This window comes from Anomaloglossus baeobatrachus, chromosome 1 (genome assembly GCF_048569485.1).
Source record: "Anomaloglossus baeobatrachus isolate aAnoBae1 chromosome 1, aAnoBae1.hap1, whole genome shotgun sequence".
Lineage (NCBI taxonomy): Eukaryota > Metazoa > Chordata > Amphibia > Anura > Aromobatidae > Anomaloglossus > Anomaloglossus baeobatrachus.
The window spans coordinates 430,271,514-430,287,971 of record NC_134353.1 but is presented as its reverse complement, the minus strand read 5'-3'; the positions used below and the strand labels follow the sequence as shown (position 1 = coordinate 430,287,971).

Here is a 16,458-nt window from a genome sequence, read left to right as displayed (position 1 = left end):
GCAGTCCCCGCACACTATACGCTGAAATTTCATAATAGTGTGAGTCACAGAGTGACTTACACTATTACAGCGGAAAGCCAGCTAGTAATTAGCTTGGCTTTTTGCTGCTAGAACCGTTCTCGAACGTAACTAGAACTATCGAGCTTTAGCAAAAAGCTCGAGTTCTAGTTCGATCTAGAACAGCCCCCAAAATCACTCGAACCGCGAACTGGAGAACCACGAACTGCGCTCAACTCTAGTAAAGACACTTAGGTGCCGGAACGCAGAACACCCCATAAGAGACCCATCAATTAATTTATTTAGGGGTGGCGTGATCATATTAACAGCACAGACATGTCCCAAAATTTTTTATTATTGGGCAGTGAAGAAAAAAATTACATTTTTTTGCTACAAAAATATTGTATTAACCCCAGATTTTACATTTTTTCATAAGGAAATGAGTAAAAACAGCAGCAAGATGTCACACAATTTCTGCTAAACATGGCAATACCACATATGTCACAGTACAGTACTACTTAGCCCCATGGTGAGAATCAGTAGGGAAAGAGGGCTATTCAAAGCTTGGAGCACAGAATTTTCTAGAATAGTTTTCAGACTCCATATACAGTGCCTCTAATTGCTAGAAGAGCAGAAAAGGTGTAGTGACAATTGTGATTCCACTAGAAATAGGCACGATGCTATCACATCGGGAGTGCGGTGAAATGAACATCTGTCTATGCTTAGTGGTGCTGACAGTGGACATGTGTCACACTGTTTGCTCTTTCCAATATATATGTTGTATGTCATCCCTCCGCATTTGTGTATTGTATGTGTTGCATCATTTGACCTCTTTCACCCCTGTGCACAGTCTCTTCCTTGGTGTGTGCTGTATATTGATATCTAGTGTTGTGTTTCTTGAGCTGTGTTCACCATGTGGTGTCTCTCCTGTGTGCGGTGTGTGTGTTTACACTATTTGGTCTCTTGTAAACTGTTGTGACTATAATTGGAGATGGTACATTATTTTGTGCAGTTTGATGTGTGTGGGATTGTCCATTCCTAAAGTGGACCACAAAAACACAAAGGAAGTGAGAGGATAGGCATGGCGATGTCAGGCAAGGGCGGACATACCTGGCCACGCTTCCTTACTGCTCTGTGACATCGCAAATGTGTAATTTAAACACACCAACACCTCATTATACCTGGATGTGGTATGAGCAGGGCCGGATTATAGGCGGGGCAGACGGGGCTTCAGCCCAGGGGCCCCCACCACAAAAGCCTCTGAGGGGGCCCCCACCACCATCTGTGTGTCCGCCATTTTATTAATGCCGCAGTGGTTCAAGACCGCACTGTACCTTTAAGGTATTTCAATCCCGGCCATCACTGTGCTGCAGACACGCCCACTGCACGCTGTGTGGGCTGCGTCTGCCAGGATGACGTCACCGCGCTGCTGTTTCTTCCTGCCGTAGAGGAGCTTGTGGGAGGACCGGAGGTCTCAGTGGATCCCGGTAAGTATGAGGTCATTAATCATGGTGCCGGCCGGGCAGGAGACTGCAGTGAGGAGGGAGCAGGACGCCGCTGATAACTCCAGACCGGTTCCATAGTGTCAGCGGCCACTCTGCCCGGGATCAGTGTGAGATATTGCAGGAGTGTGCTCTGCTGCAGATCAGGTCGGGCTGTCAGTGCCGGGTCATCGGCCTCATCCCTCCCCTGCAATAACTCACACTGAGCTCCAGCAGAGACATCACTACACAGATCCTGCAGTGATCACATCTGAGCCTGCAGCACACATTATACTATATGGCCCATATTACATATAGAATATGTTACATCCTGTCCTGTAGGTCCAGGTGTGATCAGTGCAGGGCATTGTATATCTGTGTACATGGTATATCACATCCAGTGTACAGAGTAGTGTGATATACTGTGTACACACATCAGATGGTATATAATAATGTGTATATTGTATAACATCTGGTGTCTGTATCACAGTATATTGTGTACCAGTCATGTATTCTCCTGTACACTGTACAGGGGCGTACCTTTGGGGGGCATGCGTCATATTTGCCCCTGCACAGTAATCAGGGGGGCACCATTAAAAAGTGAGGCAGCAGTATGGTGGGAGAATATTGTAAGTGGAGAGTATTGGTGGAGAAAAGTGTGAGGGGCATAGTATAGAGAGTGGGTAGTGGGGGGGGGGGGATAAGCAGTATGGAGAAGGGGCAGCATGGTGGGCAGTGTGAGGGCACAGTATGCTGAGGTGGGGGAATGTGAGATTGAGTTGCACTATAGTGATTTTGATACTGAGGGTGAGGGCAGTATAGAGAGGGGATAGCATGGGGACATTGTGAGGGCACAGCTCAGGAGGGGGAGTGTGAGGAGGGGGCACAGTTTAGACATTTGGAAGTATAGTGGGGACACAATGTACAGGACGGTGTGACGAGGGGGCCCAGAACTGAAAGAAGAGGCCATGTACCATAAGAGGGACATTGTGTGGGTCATTTTATGCAGGGAGCACAGTGAGGGGCAATTATTTATTCAGGCACACAGCGTAGGTCATATATTTATATTTAGGAGCATTATAATCATTCTGCTATTTATTTATAAGGGCATAATGTTGAGATGTGCTGCAGAAGGCCCGGGAAGTCTGCAGAGAGGAGCTGTGGATGTGAAAACTCATCATGACGTCTGGACAAGATGGAGAAGAAAGAATAAGATGACTCCGATCAGAGAAGATGTCACCTACAAGGTACCCGGATGTAACTGTATGTTTGTGATACTCAATGCTTCATAAATACTGATAACTCCCAGCATTTTCTTACAATTGTTAAGGACATACTGGGAGTTGTTAATTCATGTGATACAAATGTATATGGGGATGTGACATTACAATATATTGTTGTAGTAAATTTGGTACTGTAGTCATGTATTGGTGGTTCTGGTGATATATTCGTTTACTGATGAGGGTGCTAGCAGGGGCGTAACTACCGCGGTCATCATTATGACCGGGCCCGGGAGGTTAGGGGCCCGGCGCCCGCCAGGCAGATCAGCAGCCAGCTCCTGTCAGTGAGAGAGGAGCTGCGCTGTTCTGCCGCAGACCACGCGGCTGCTATTTGAACCGGTGCCGCCGACGACACCGGGCCCCCCTGCCTGGTGTCAACCGCGGCATTGGGACCCCCTGCCTGGTGTCAGCTGCAGCGGCTCCCCCATCACCATGCACAGTAATGATGAAGCATAGCGCTGCCGCGCTATGCATCATCATTCTACCCCTGTGCCTGCGCCGTGACGTCACTCCCGTGCGACTGTTGTGCTAAATGCACAGAGTGCAGGACGGGAGGACGCCGACCGCAACACCGGGAGAACAAGCAGCGGGGAGGACGAGCGGCGGTGAGGACAGAGCAGCGGCAAATTCGAGCAGCGGCGAAGGAAGGAGGGGAGGACGACAGCGAGGACAGAGCAGCGGGGAGGACGAGCAGTGGCGGGGGAACGAGGAGAGCGGCGAGGACAGAGCAGCGGGGAGGATGAGCAGCGGCGGGGGAACGAACAGCGGCGAGGATAGAGCAGCGGCGAGGACGAGCAGCGGCGGGGGAACGAGGAGACGTGAAGAGAGAGGGTACACGGAGGTCAGAGGCTTGGGGAGGCTGCATTATTTTACATAGAGGCTGCATTATTATACATGCAGGCCTGGGGAGGCTGCATTATTATACATGGAGGCCTGGGGAGGCTGCATTATTATACATGGAGGCCTTGGGAGGCTGCATTATTATACATGGAGGCCTGGGGAGGCTGCATTATTATACATGGAGGCCTTGGGAGGCTGCATTATTATACATGGAGGCCTTGGGAGGCTGCATTATTATACATGGAGGCCTTTGGAGGCTGCATTATTATACATGGAGGTCTGGAGAGGCTGCATTATTATAAATGGAGGCCTGGAGAGGCTGCATTATTATACATGGAGGACTGGAGAGGCTGCATTATTATACATGGAGGCCTGGAGAGGCTGCATTATTATACATGGAGGCTTGCTGCTATATTATACATGGAGGCAGGCTGCATTATTATACATGGAGGCCTGGGGAGGCTGGCTGCATTATTATACTTGGAGGCCTGGGGAGGCTGGCTGCATTATTATACTTGGTGGCCTAGGGAGGCTGGCTGCATTATTATACATGGAGGCCTGGGGAGGCTGGCTGCATTATTATACATGGAGGCCTGGGGAGGCTGGCTGCATTATTATACATAGAGGCATGGAGAGGCTGGCTGCATTATTATATATGGAGGCCTGGAGAGGCTGGCTGCATTATTATACATGGAGGACTGGGGAGGCTGGCTGCATTATTATACATGGAGGGCTGGGTGCATATTATATATGGAGGACTATGTGGTGCAGTATAATATATGGAGGACTATGTGGTGTAGTATAATATATGGAGAACTATGAGAAATTAATTATAATAATTGAAGGGACTGGGGAGGCTGGCTGCATTATTATATATGGAGGGCTGGGTGCATATTATACATGGAGGATTATGGGGGTGCATTATACTATATGGAGAACTATGGGGGTGCAGTATAATATATGGAGGACTATGTGGGGCAGTATTATATATTATGTACTATGGGGTGAATTATAATACATGGAGAACTATGGGAAATGCATTATAATACATGGAGGACTATGGAGCTGCATTCTAATATATGAAGGGTTATGTGGGACCCTTTACACTATATGGAAGGCTATGTGGGGGCCATTATTGTGTTTGGAGAACTATATACGAGGGGGGACAAAGATACAATCAGGGGATGGGAACGTTTTGTGCTGAGGGGAAAAAGGCTCTTTCCCTCAGCACCCAGCTTTCCCATGCTCTGTTATACATCTTCTCTCAGCACCCAGCTTTCTCATGCTCTGATATAGGAAAGCTGAGTGCTGAGGGAAAGATGTATAGCAAAGCATGGGGAAGCTGGGTGCCGAGGACAAGATGGATATCAGAACATAAGAAAGCTGGGTGCTGATAGAGGGATTTCAGATCATGGGAAATCTGGGTGCTGAGGGTAAGAGCCAAGTGTCAGTGTCATTATCCTGTACCCCAAGTGTCGGTGTATGTGGAGGGGGGCCCAGATCTGAACTTTGCACCGGGGCCCATCAAACTCTAGTTACGCCACTGGGTGCTAGTGATGTATTTTGGTATTGCTTTTGGTTCTGGTGCTGTACACCGTGTGCAGAATTATTAGGCAACTTGTATTTTAGAGGATTTTTTTTATTATTGATCAACAGTTCTCAATCAACCCAAAAGACTCATGAATGTCAAAGCTTAATATTTTTGGAAGTTGGAGTGGTTTTCTTTTTAGATTTGGCTATCTTAGGAGGACATCTGTTTGTGCAGGTAATTATTACGGTGCAGAATTATTAGGCAACTTAATAAAAACCAAATCTATTCCCATCTCACTTGTTTATTGTCACCAGGTAAACCAATATAACTGCACAAAATTTAGAAATAAACATTTCTGACATGCAAAAACAAAACCCCCAAAAATGAGTGCCCAATATCACCCCCTTTCTTTATGATGACACTCAGCAGCCGACCATCCATAGATTCTGTCATCGCTTGATCTGTTAACGATCCACATTGTGTGCAGCAGCCACCACAGCCTCCAGACACTGCTCCCAGAGGTGCACTGTTTTCCCTCCCTGTAGAGCTCACATTTTATGAGGGACCACAGGTTCTCTATGGGGTTCAGATCAGGTGAACAAGGGGGCCATGTCATTATTTTTTCATCTTTTAGACCTTTACTGGCCAGCCACGCTGTGGAGTAGTTAGATGCATGTGATGGAGCATTGTCCCGCATGAAAATAATGTTTTTCTTGAACGATACCGACTTCTTCCTGTACCACTGCGTGAAGAAGTTGTCTTCCAGAAGCTGGCAGTAGGTCTGGGAGTTGAGCTTCACTCCATCCTCAACCCGAAAAGGTCCCACAAGTTCATCTTTGATGATCCCAGCCCATACCAGTGCCCACCTCCACCTTGCTGATGTCTGAGTCACAGTGGAGCTCTATGCCCTTTACTGATCCAGCCTCTGGCCCAACCATCTGCCCATCAAGAGTCACTCTCATTTCATCAGTCCATAAAACCTTTGAAAAATCAGTCTTAAGATATTTCTTGGCCCAGTCTTGACGTTTTATCTTATGTTTCTTGGTCAGAGGTGGTGGTTTTTCAGCCATCCTTACCATGGCCATGCCCCTGAGTATGGCACACCTTGTGCTCTTTGATACTCCAGTAACGTTGCAGCTCTGAAATATGGCTAAACTGGTGGCAAATGGCATCTTGGCAGCTTCACGCTTGATTTTTCTCAATTCATAGGGAGTTATTTTGCGCCTATTTTGCTTCTTGCGACCCTGTTGGCTATTTGCCATGAAACGCTTGATTGTTCGGTGATCACGCTTCAAAAGTTTGGCCATTTCAAGACTGCTGCATCCCTCTGCAAGACATCGCACAATATGGACTTTTCAGAGCCCGTCACATCTCTCTTCTGACCCATTTTACCAAAGGAAAAGAAGTTGCCTAATAATTAAACACACCTTATATAGGGTGTTGATGTCATTACACCACACCCCTCCTCATTACAGAGATGCACATCTCCTGATTTACTTAATTGGTAGTTGGCTCTCAGCCTATACAGCTTGGTGGAGTAGGACGACATGTATAAAAAGTATCATGGGAGCAAAATACTCATTTGCCTAATAATTCTGCACACAGTGTATTTATGTACATTTTACTGATTCTGATCCTGTACACACGTAGCAAGCCATAATTTGTAAAATTACATGACCGCAAGGGTTTCTACATTATGTTAGTAGCATTAAAGGTGTTGTCCAGGTTTGTGATGAAAGTTTCTATGTGACTGCAGACTTCTGAATGCTCAGTGTGCACACTGCACACTGTCAGGACTCTCCGATGCCAGCAGTGAGCGCTTGAGGGCATGTAACTATTGAGTGAGGCTGCAGACGTCCTAATTTGAATGTGGCCGGAAGTAAGCAAATCGCATACTTGCAGTGCCATGACTACTTGCTCATGGCACGGGAAAATCATGACAGTGTGCAGTCCGCAAGCTGTGAGAATTCAGAAGTCTGCAGTCATATAGGATAACTACAAATTTTCCTTGTCGACCTGGATAACCCCTTTAATAATAAAAGTAAGCCCCGTAGCATGCCCAATCAAACAACCTGTAATATACTCAATGTAAGGATTTAGCTCTGCTTGCTAATTCCAGAAGTGATCACATGACCACTTGCAGGTCATTTTAATACTTTGAATCACAATTAGCTTCTCTTCCTGCTTCTCTTTATGGGCTGTAGTATTTCACTGAACATTGAGAGAATTAGGAAGAGCAGCTCATCGGCACGTGTGAAAATGGCGTATGAGCGGTCACATGACAACTACTCAAACCGCATAAGCCGTGTATAGAAGGGGGCGCCAAACTGACCTCCTACTCCATGGACAGGAAAACCTAGATTCACCTCTGATACTGTGTATGGCATACCGTGTACAGACATCAGCTGCTATGTACTACTCCGGAGACAATACAATAGAGAGCACATTGTGATTTTCAGCAACCATTGCTGCCAGTGAGAACTTTCCCTTTCTGTATTTTTACTATTCCTTGGCTGTCTTAACATTGGGATCAATAAAAAAATGTGAGTAACTTTACTTTCTGAGTATAAGTGACGGCTGTGAGTGATCCTGGACTGTGTCTGTATTGTAGTGCTGTAAATCTGAATGTGGCAGAACAGGATAAGATAAATGTTCATTGGATTTATATCTAAATGCTACATTCGCACTCTACTGTTATGACTAAAAATGTTAACGTTATGGGGCCCCCACCAGATTTTCTGCCCAGGGGCCCCCACCAACCTTAATCCGGCCCTGGGTATGAGCAGCACAATGTTAGACTGGGAAAAGAATTGTGCTTACTCAGCCCACAATTTAGGTTACGCCTGCACTGTTGTCCCTGGTTACCATGGCTATTATGTGGGCGTGAACTGCGGCTGCGCAACTGACAGTGCCGCAGTGCATTGTGGGATACATCCGCAATTGGCAATTATGTATGTAGATGGTGTTTATCAGAGACAAACATGCAGTGGAAATTGGAGTGAAAATTGCAAATCTGCTATAGTGCCCACATATAGTGCCCGCAGGTTGTTGTGTCCAGCACATTGTGTAAAACTCCTGTTTCTGGAGACATGCACCCCATAAATTAAGTGGGGTCTTTTCGCTACAGTAATGCCAAAACATGTGGACGCTAAATGTGGTTTAGCCACACTGTGGGGATCAGAAGGAGTGGGGCATTTGGATTTGGAAGCGCAGGTTTTGCTGGATTTCTTTTGGGGGGAGCCCTAGTGCTTTTCAGTTTTAAAAAAACATGGAAATCTCCCTCTATTTACATTGACAGATGACAAACCTGAGTGGTGGCCTATTTGTTTTGTTTTTTGTGCTTGGAGTTGAAGCTTATGTTGGGAAAATTTTACATAACATTTTGCATCACAATTATCCTGTGCGCTGTGCTCGGGACTTGCATGCCAGTTTTCATCTAAATCTCCCAATAACGTGATTCAGATGACCCCCCCGAGGGATCCATTCACTATGATGAGGCAGCAGAGTTACTCTGAACTCTGTTCAGCGGTGTCCTTTTCTAAAGTTCACATAACTGGTTGACTGCACTTTTATACACTACTAAAACAATGGACACCATCAGAAAATAGGTAAACAGTCGAAAATAACAATAAATCTGCCTCATTGTAGGGAATCTTCTGTCAGGGGTTTCGCCTGATGTTTAACAGATTTCCAGATTTGAGAGGAAGAATGAATATATCAACAGCAGGTCAAGAAATCTCTTATTTTTTATGCTGTTCACTGTACCATATAAGCGAATAGACCGGTCTATTCTTCTGGGCAGTGAGATTGCAGCTTTGACAAAATTTATTTATTTATTTTTTTTTTAAAAAAAAAAAAACAAAAACAAACCTGGATCAATATATTGAGAGCTAAATTGTTTTTAAGACTTCTGCTGACAGTCATGTGAGGGCTTGTTTTTTGCAGGATGAGTTGACGTTTTTTGGTACTATTTTCAAGCAACATTTTTGGGTCATTTTATATTCTAATTCTTGGGAGGCAAAATGAATATAAAATAGCAAATCAGGATTTTTTTTTTCATGAATTTTTTTTACATTTTACATTGTTCACTGGTAAAACTAATAAACGGGTTTATTTTTCGTGACAGTACGGTTACAGCGATACCACATTTTTTATGTTCTGCTGCTTTTTACACAATATTTTTTTTTTTTTAAGAAAAAATAGTTTTTGCATCGCAGAATGATACAGTTTTTTGCCTTTTATTTATTGTTTTAAGCTGTTCATTGAATCATTGATCATTTTACTAATTATTGTGGCATATAAAATTTAACAAAGGGCTAACATCATTGCGACCAGAGAATCAGGTCCAGAACTACCTTTCTGCACTGGAATTCCTGCGCCTGTGGGACACTGAGGGTCGCAATCCCCTCGTGACCACAGACCATAGAAGAACGTTGGAGCTGCACAAAGCCCATCAAGTGCCGACATTTATCTACCGTGGGCAGTTGGTGACAGGTTAATTGTGCTGGTTGATACAGATGCAGTGATACCAAGAATCTGTCATTTTTTTACGGGCTTAAATTATTTTTCTAGGTGTCATTCAGATAAGTGATTTTTTTCATTCTCAAAAAAGGGTTCGATTTCTGTGTTAAGTGTTTTGAATCTAATTTTCAACAGTGTTTGGTCAGCGTTTCATCAGTGATTTTCTAGCAAGCCCAAAAAAAAATTGTACAAAGCTTCTCCTGCTCATTGCAAGGGTAAGTGGATAGCACACAGATTACACACGGATTGTATCTGGATGCTGTCCAATTTGCATTATCAATTTTATAATGGCCCATGGCTTGGACCAAAATTAGACACTACAGATGAGCGGACCCGTTGAAGTTAGGGTTTGGCGGGCTCCGCATAACCCCTAAATAATAGATAAAGTTTAATTCTGGACCCAAACTTGACCTGAATCCCATTGGAAGTCACAAATTGGGCAGTTCGGCTCTCTGCCCCCATGCAGCCAGTCAAATGGAAAACATCTGGAAGAGGGAGGGGGTTTTTTTGTGCACACTATATAATCATAATAATAATAATAATGCTTTTTCACCCCCAGTGCGAGCCACTAAATACTGCATGCGGCTCACACTGGGCCAATGGTCTGTGTATGATTCTTTTGTAAAGTCTATGTTCCATGCGAACACTGAACCTTTCACCTCTGTAAGGGCTCATGTGCACGTAACTGCAAAATATTCTGCAGCGATTTGACAGCACATGTGCGCTTCAAATCGCTCCAGAAACACTGCATAATGAATGCAATATTTTTGTTAATAAAAGCAGGTTCATGCGCTCGGGATGCTGCCCCCACCATAGACAGAGTGGGAGCAGCATCCAGAAGGCAGAAATAATTGACATTGTGCTTTTATGAACGCACGGATTTGGGTCAAAATTTTAGCACCCAAATCGCTGCGTTCAAAAAAGCATCGTACGCACGTCTCATGCACAATCTACATAGATTGTGCAGGGGACACAGGACGCATGCATTTACGCTGCAGTGCAATACGCAGCGTAAATGCATGTGAGTACATAACGTGCGCATGAGCCCTTAGACACGTCTCTGACATGTTAATAACAGCACCGCATACTATTATGGATACAAGTTCTACTTGTCAAAAGCATGGATAGAACACAATGTGAAATAGAAGCATGGATAGAACACAATGAAATAGAGACCTAATAGATAGTATCGCTTGAACAATTTATTAGGCTTTGATCTACTGCACACTGGAAGCCACTGTTAGGCCTTCGATTGCCATAGAAACTAATGGGCGCCCAGGTATACGCTGCCAAGTAGCCTTAGACATGACAAAGCGAGTGATCTCCTGTTATCAAACTCCTACTTGCAGCAGTCGTTGCTATAGACCACATCATGTAGGAAGTTAACTGAGTAACTGCAATCCCTGATTGCACTCTCCATTGCTATGTTAAGCAAGCATGCAAGCAAGCAAGAGCCCCATGTTCACAATCCTGGAGTATTGAATATTCACTGTCTTACAGACTGGCACATCCATCAGAAAGTAAAAAGCCAGTGCTGATGGGATGTGGTTAAGACAATTCTATATTATTTAGAACACTCATGCGAGAAAAAACATGTTTAAAATGAGTAAGATACCAATAGATTCTTTAAAAACAGAAAAAAAACTAATTTCTTTTTACCATTTATATATAAGAATTAGCCAATAAAATAAAAAGAAAATGCAACAAAAGCACACATTTTCAATAAAGATTTTTTACCTGTCCATATGCAAATGATTCATGAATCGACCACGATCTCTGCTATCAAAATCATGATACCGGTCTGATCTTCCAAAATCATGATATCGATCATCTAAAGCAATTCTCTTTGACTCAAGCCAATAAGGATCATCCCTTTGAATGATTAAAGAGAAACAATATGTTAATAGTTATATCAGTACACATATGTATCATATATACTGTACATGTATCATACATACTAGTTACAAGTTCATGTTAAAGTTATTTACCAAAATTAGTGTGAATTTAACAACCCAAAAAGTAATTTTACACTCATGCTGGATAGTATCTATTATGTATTTTAGTTAAAAAAAATTGTTTAAAAGAACTCCGTGGTTGATACCTTTGAATTGTTAACTGAAAAGATGGTAATATTATTGCAAGCTTTTGAGACTACTCAGGTCTCTTCATCAGGCTCAGCATAACACAAAATCTGAAGAGTCACATATACAACAGGACATAGAATGGAGCAGTAAATGTCGTGTTGTGCATAAATATGTGAGTTATCTGATTTTGTGAGAGAGGTGCAGATACAAGGTAAGATCTCATTGCAGGGTCCCTCCACAACAGAGATATCAGGAGGCTAGGTTAGTCTGCATGAACCAGCGACATGGTCAGGAAATGAGGGGAAGCATGCACTAGCCATGATTACAGTGGCCTTAGCCGCTGTCATCGCATTAGAAGTGGCAGAGCTCAAAGAGCCTCATGGAAGTCTAACGGTTTCCACCCTTCCGACCAAGTGGCTGCCGAGTCAAACAGAGGCCAGGAGACAGGTCCCGGGGAACTGACAGAAGATGTGGTGGTCTCGTCCATTCTGGCCACATCTAGTTAGTGGTTTCAGGCAGCGTTAGAAGCTGACAGCAGCCTGAAAGCTCATAAGGAGCGGCAAAGCTTTCCTCAGACTACGAGCTGGTGATCTGGGACTAAGGACAGCTGTACCGGGTCACAGTCCAGCAGGGTTCATCGGAGGCATGGCCCAGTGATCGATAGTTAGTGGTACCCTTGCCATTCTGGGCGGAGTTGTCGCGTATTGCACATGAGATCCTGATGGCCTGACAGCTATGGATCATTAAGACCAAGGCCAGGGTACAAGCATTTCTCCTGGCCAAAAATGGGAGCCGAAATGGCTGCCTACTGCTGTTTGTGTAAAATCTGTCAGAGTGGGGAAGGTGGGGCCGTGCCCCAAAAGTGCCACTGGTAACTCTGCCAATCATTGAAGAGCCTTTCAGGATGTCTGTGGATCTGCTCTGTCTACTGTCAATTCCCAGCAGCTCCGGGAAACGCTTTGTACTGACGGTAATAGATTATGCCACCCGGTACCCAGAAGCAGTAGATTTGTCTATTTGGGCCGACAAAATGGCCACGGCCTTGCTGGAGACTTTCTCATGAGTGGGTTTTGCCTAGGAAATGCTCACTGACCGTGGGACCGAATTCATGTTGCAGCTGATGAAATCCCTCTGTAAGCAAATATAAGTGCAACATCTGATGACCAGCCCGTACCACCCATAGACTAAAGGGGGCTTTACAAGGTAGCGATATCGAGCGTGTAAGTACCCGCCCCCGTCGCGCAGCGATTGTTTGTGATCGCTGCCGTAGCGAACATTATCGCTACGGCAGCGTCACACATACTTACCTGGTCGGCGTCGTCGCTGTGACTGCCGAACAATCCCTCCTTCAAGGGGGAGGGACGTTCGGCATCACAGCGACGTCACCGCAGCATCACTAAGCGACCGGCCAATCAAAGTGGAGGGGCGGAGATGAGCAGGACGTAACATCCCGCCCACCTCCTTCCTTCCGCATTGTGGCCGGCGGCAGGTAAGGAGACGTTCCTCGCTCCTGCGGTGTCACACATAGCGATGTGTGCTGCCGCATGAACGACGAACCACCTGGATAAACAACCCTTACCGATTTTTGAGTTTGGGACGACCTCTCCATGGTGAACGATTTTCACCATTTTTGAGGTCGCTTAAGGTCGCTGGTCAGTGTCACACGCTGCGATATCGTTAATGACGCCGGATGTGTGTCACTAACAACTTGACCCCGACAACAAAACATTAACGATATCGTAGCATGTAAAGCCCCCTTAACTGCCTGTGTGAACGGTTCAATGGCACCCTGAAGCAGATGCTTAAGATGTTGGTCGACTCACGGGCATGACTGGGAATGGCATCTCCCACACCTGCTATTTGCCTATCGGGAGGTTCCACAAGCCTCAAAAGGGATCTCGTCCTTTGATCTTCTGTAAGGGCGACGTGTGTGGGGCTTCCTAGCACTGGTGAAAGATGTTTGGGAAGGGGACTTAGCCACCCCTGAAAAGTCGATCATTGAGTATTTTGTGCACTTCCGGGAAAAAATGCAGGCCTTGACGCAGCCGATTCATGACAATATGGTGCAAACCCAAACGGAGCATAAGCATTGGTAAGACCAGAATGCTTCTGACCGGACCTACTGGGTGGGTAAAAAGGAGTGGGTACTGGTTCCTGTACCACAGGACAAGCCTCAGGTGGCCTGGGAAGGCCCATAACCCGTTTACCAGCAGCTCAACTCTAACTTTTTTTCTTACAATTGACCGCTGGTCACTATTAAATGTATAAGGTCTAAGGATTAGACGACCACTTATATATAGAAAAGGTTATGTAACAAATCTTTATTTATATTCATTGTCATTCGGTACACAGAATAGTCAGACAGTGTCAATTAAAATCATGTGCAGAGATGTGCATTAAAAACTATCCAGGGCAGTGTGGTCAATTATACAGTCTTTTTATACAATTTATGGCTGGACGAATATGCAAAGCTGTCACATTACAATTCATATAACAATGTCACACAATAACCTGATCACAACGTGAGTATTCATTTATCCATGATTGCAGTAAGGGTTAATTCACCCACGCAAGTAATCCATGTGGTTACATACCATGCTAAAGATTTATACAGTTATAGGGATCAGGATAATAGATTTAGATCCAGCTATACGGAGCAGGTGATCTGACCCGTGCTATGCAACCGAGGCGATCCCACTGTTAGTAATATAATTGCATATAAAAAGATATCTGGGCTGAGCGAATCCACTCATATAGCCCACTACTCAGTGGGATCAACACAATAACCATCCAAGGCCAGAAATCACCATGCATGCATTATCAGGGCATACCAACCCGCTGTAGCCATAAGTGTCACGACCACACTGCCCTGCACCCCAACGCGTTTCGCCTCAGGCTTCTGTAACTTACCTGATCCCCCTGGACCAAGCCCGTGTAAGGTAGAAGGCTTTCCACGTAAACATAACGAAGGCACATCATGAGCAGGAGACCTTTGCCCTCCAGTGTGCAACCTGCCCAAAGAGGAAGAGACAGAGCCCCTCCTGGATATGCTCGCCCAGGTTAGGGTGGGTGGATCCATTGAGGATGTGAAGGTTGGCAACCCGCTCCTAGTGGACCAACGGTCTTAGCTGTGGGCCACCCTCCACCCTTTTGGGAGTTGTTCAGCAGACAGCCCAGAAGGACAGTCGGCCATCCATCACGTGGACACCGGGAATCACCCCCTGATCCGGTATTTAGCATATCGTGTCTCCATGAAGGAACAGCAGCACATGCACCAGAAGATTGACGAGATGCGGAAGCTGGGGTTATCCAGGCATCCAGGCGCTTGGGCCTTGCCCGTAGTCCTCGTTCCAAAGGACCGAACGACTAGGTTCTACGTGAGCTACAGGGGGCTCAACGCGGTCACCGATGCATACCCACTGCTGCGCATCGATGAATTAATCGATCAGTTGGCCGGGGCAAAGTACCTGACCATCATGGATCTGAGCTGAAGATTGTAGCAGATTACCCTGACCCACAAGGAACAGGAATGCTTTGCCTTTATCGCCCCGTTAGGATTGTATGAGTCCACTGTGATACCATTCGGAATGAAGAATACCCCTGCCACTTTTCAGTGGATGGTCAACACACAGTTCAAGGGACTTGAAGGGTACACGGCCTCGTACCTGGATGACATCGCAGTCTTCAGTCCCATATGGGAAGATCACCTGGAGCATCTAGTGCAGATGCTCGGGCGGATCCGCCAGGCAGGCTGGACCATTAAGCCGGAAAAGTGTCAGCTGGGCATGAGTGAGGTCCTCCACCTGGGTCATCAGGTAGGTGGGGAGCTCTGAAGCCAGAGCCTGGGAAAGTGGATGTCATCACATCCTGGCACACACCCAGGACTAAGAAATAGGTGATATCCTTCTTGGGGACCGCCGGGTACTATAGGAGATTCGTTCCACACTATAGTTGCCTGGCAAAGCATCTGACGGACCTCACCAAGAAGAAGCTGCCCTCTGCAGTGAACTGGACAAAGGACTGCAAGGCAGCATTCCGTGTGCTTAAGACTGCCCTTTCCAGGAGTACAGGCAACTGACTTCACGTCGCCATTTGTGGTGCAAACCGACGCCAGTGACTTTAGCCTCGGTGCTGTGTTCAGCCAGGTTGACTCTACAGACAAGGAACATCTAGTTTTGTGCCTGAGCAGGAAGCTTTTGCCGAGGGAGGTGGCCTACTCCATGATGAAAAAGCAATGTCTGGCAATGGTGTGCGTCCTGCAACCCTACTTGTTTGCATGAGTTCCACTTCACCATGGAGACGGACCACAACATCCTCAGCTGGTTACACACTGTCTCCGGGACAAATGGAAGGTTGTGGCGCTGGAGCCTTGCACTTCAGCAGTACCAGTTTACCATTCGCCACAAGAAGGGCTGTGACTACTAACGACAACAGATTATTCCAGTAAAGGAAGGTCGCGGACGGGCGTCGAGGAACACAGGAATGTGCTGCCGGCTAGTGCCCTCTAGAGGGAGGAGGTGAAGTATATGGTATATCCATACATGAGAATCACCTGCCAATCACATATATTTCCAAACATACTGACCTGCATTGAGAGGTCACCCTATTCAGGATAGAAATGCAATACTTCAATTCTAAAACAAATGGTAAGGGGTGAAAGTTAATCATAAGGAGGAAGAAGCCTCTGACCACAGAAAAACCCCTTGGTGACAAAAGTAAGTCTA

The 16,458-nt window shown here is 45.7% G+C and overlaps 1 protein-coding gene across 1 annotated transcript in view; it reads right to left on the bottom strand.

The window, feature by feature from the left end:
* Positions 1-16,458, bottom strand: part of LOC142303971 (scaffold attachment factor B2-like) — an 812,977-nt gene that overhangs the window by 283,158 nt on the left and 513,361 nt on the right. The window contains exon 14 of the mRNA XM_075345939.1: positions 11,388-11,522. Coding sequence (XP_075202054.1) covers positions 11,388-11,522 — 135 coding nt within the window. The remainder of the gene's footprint in view (positions 1-11,387; positions 11,523-16,458) is intronic.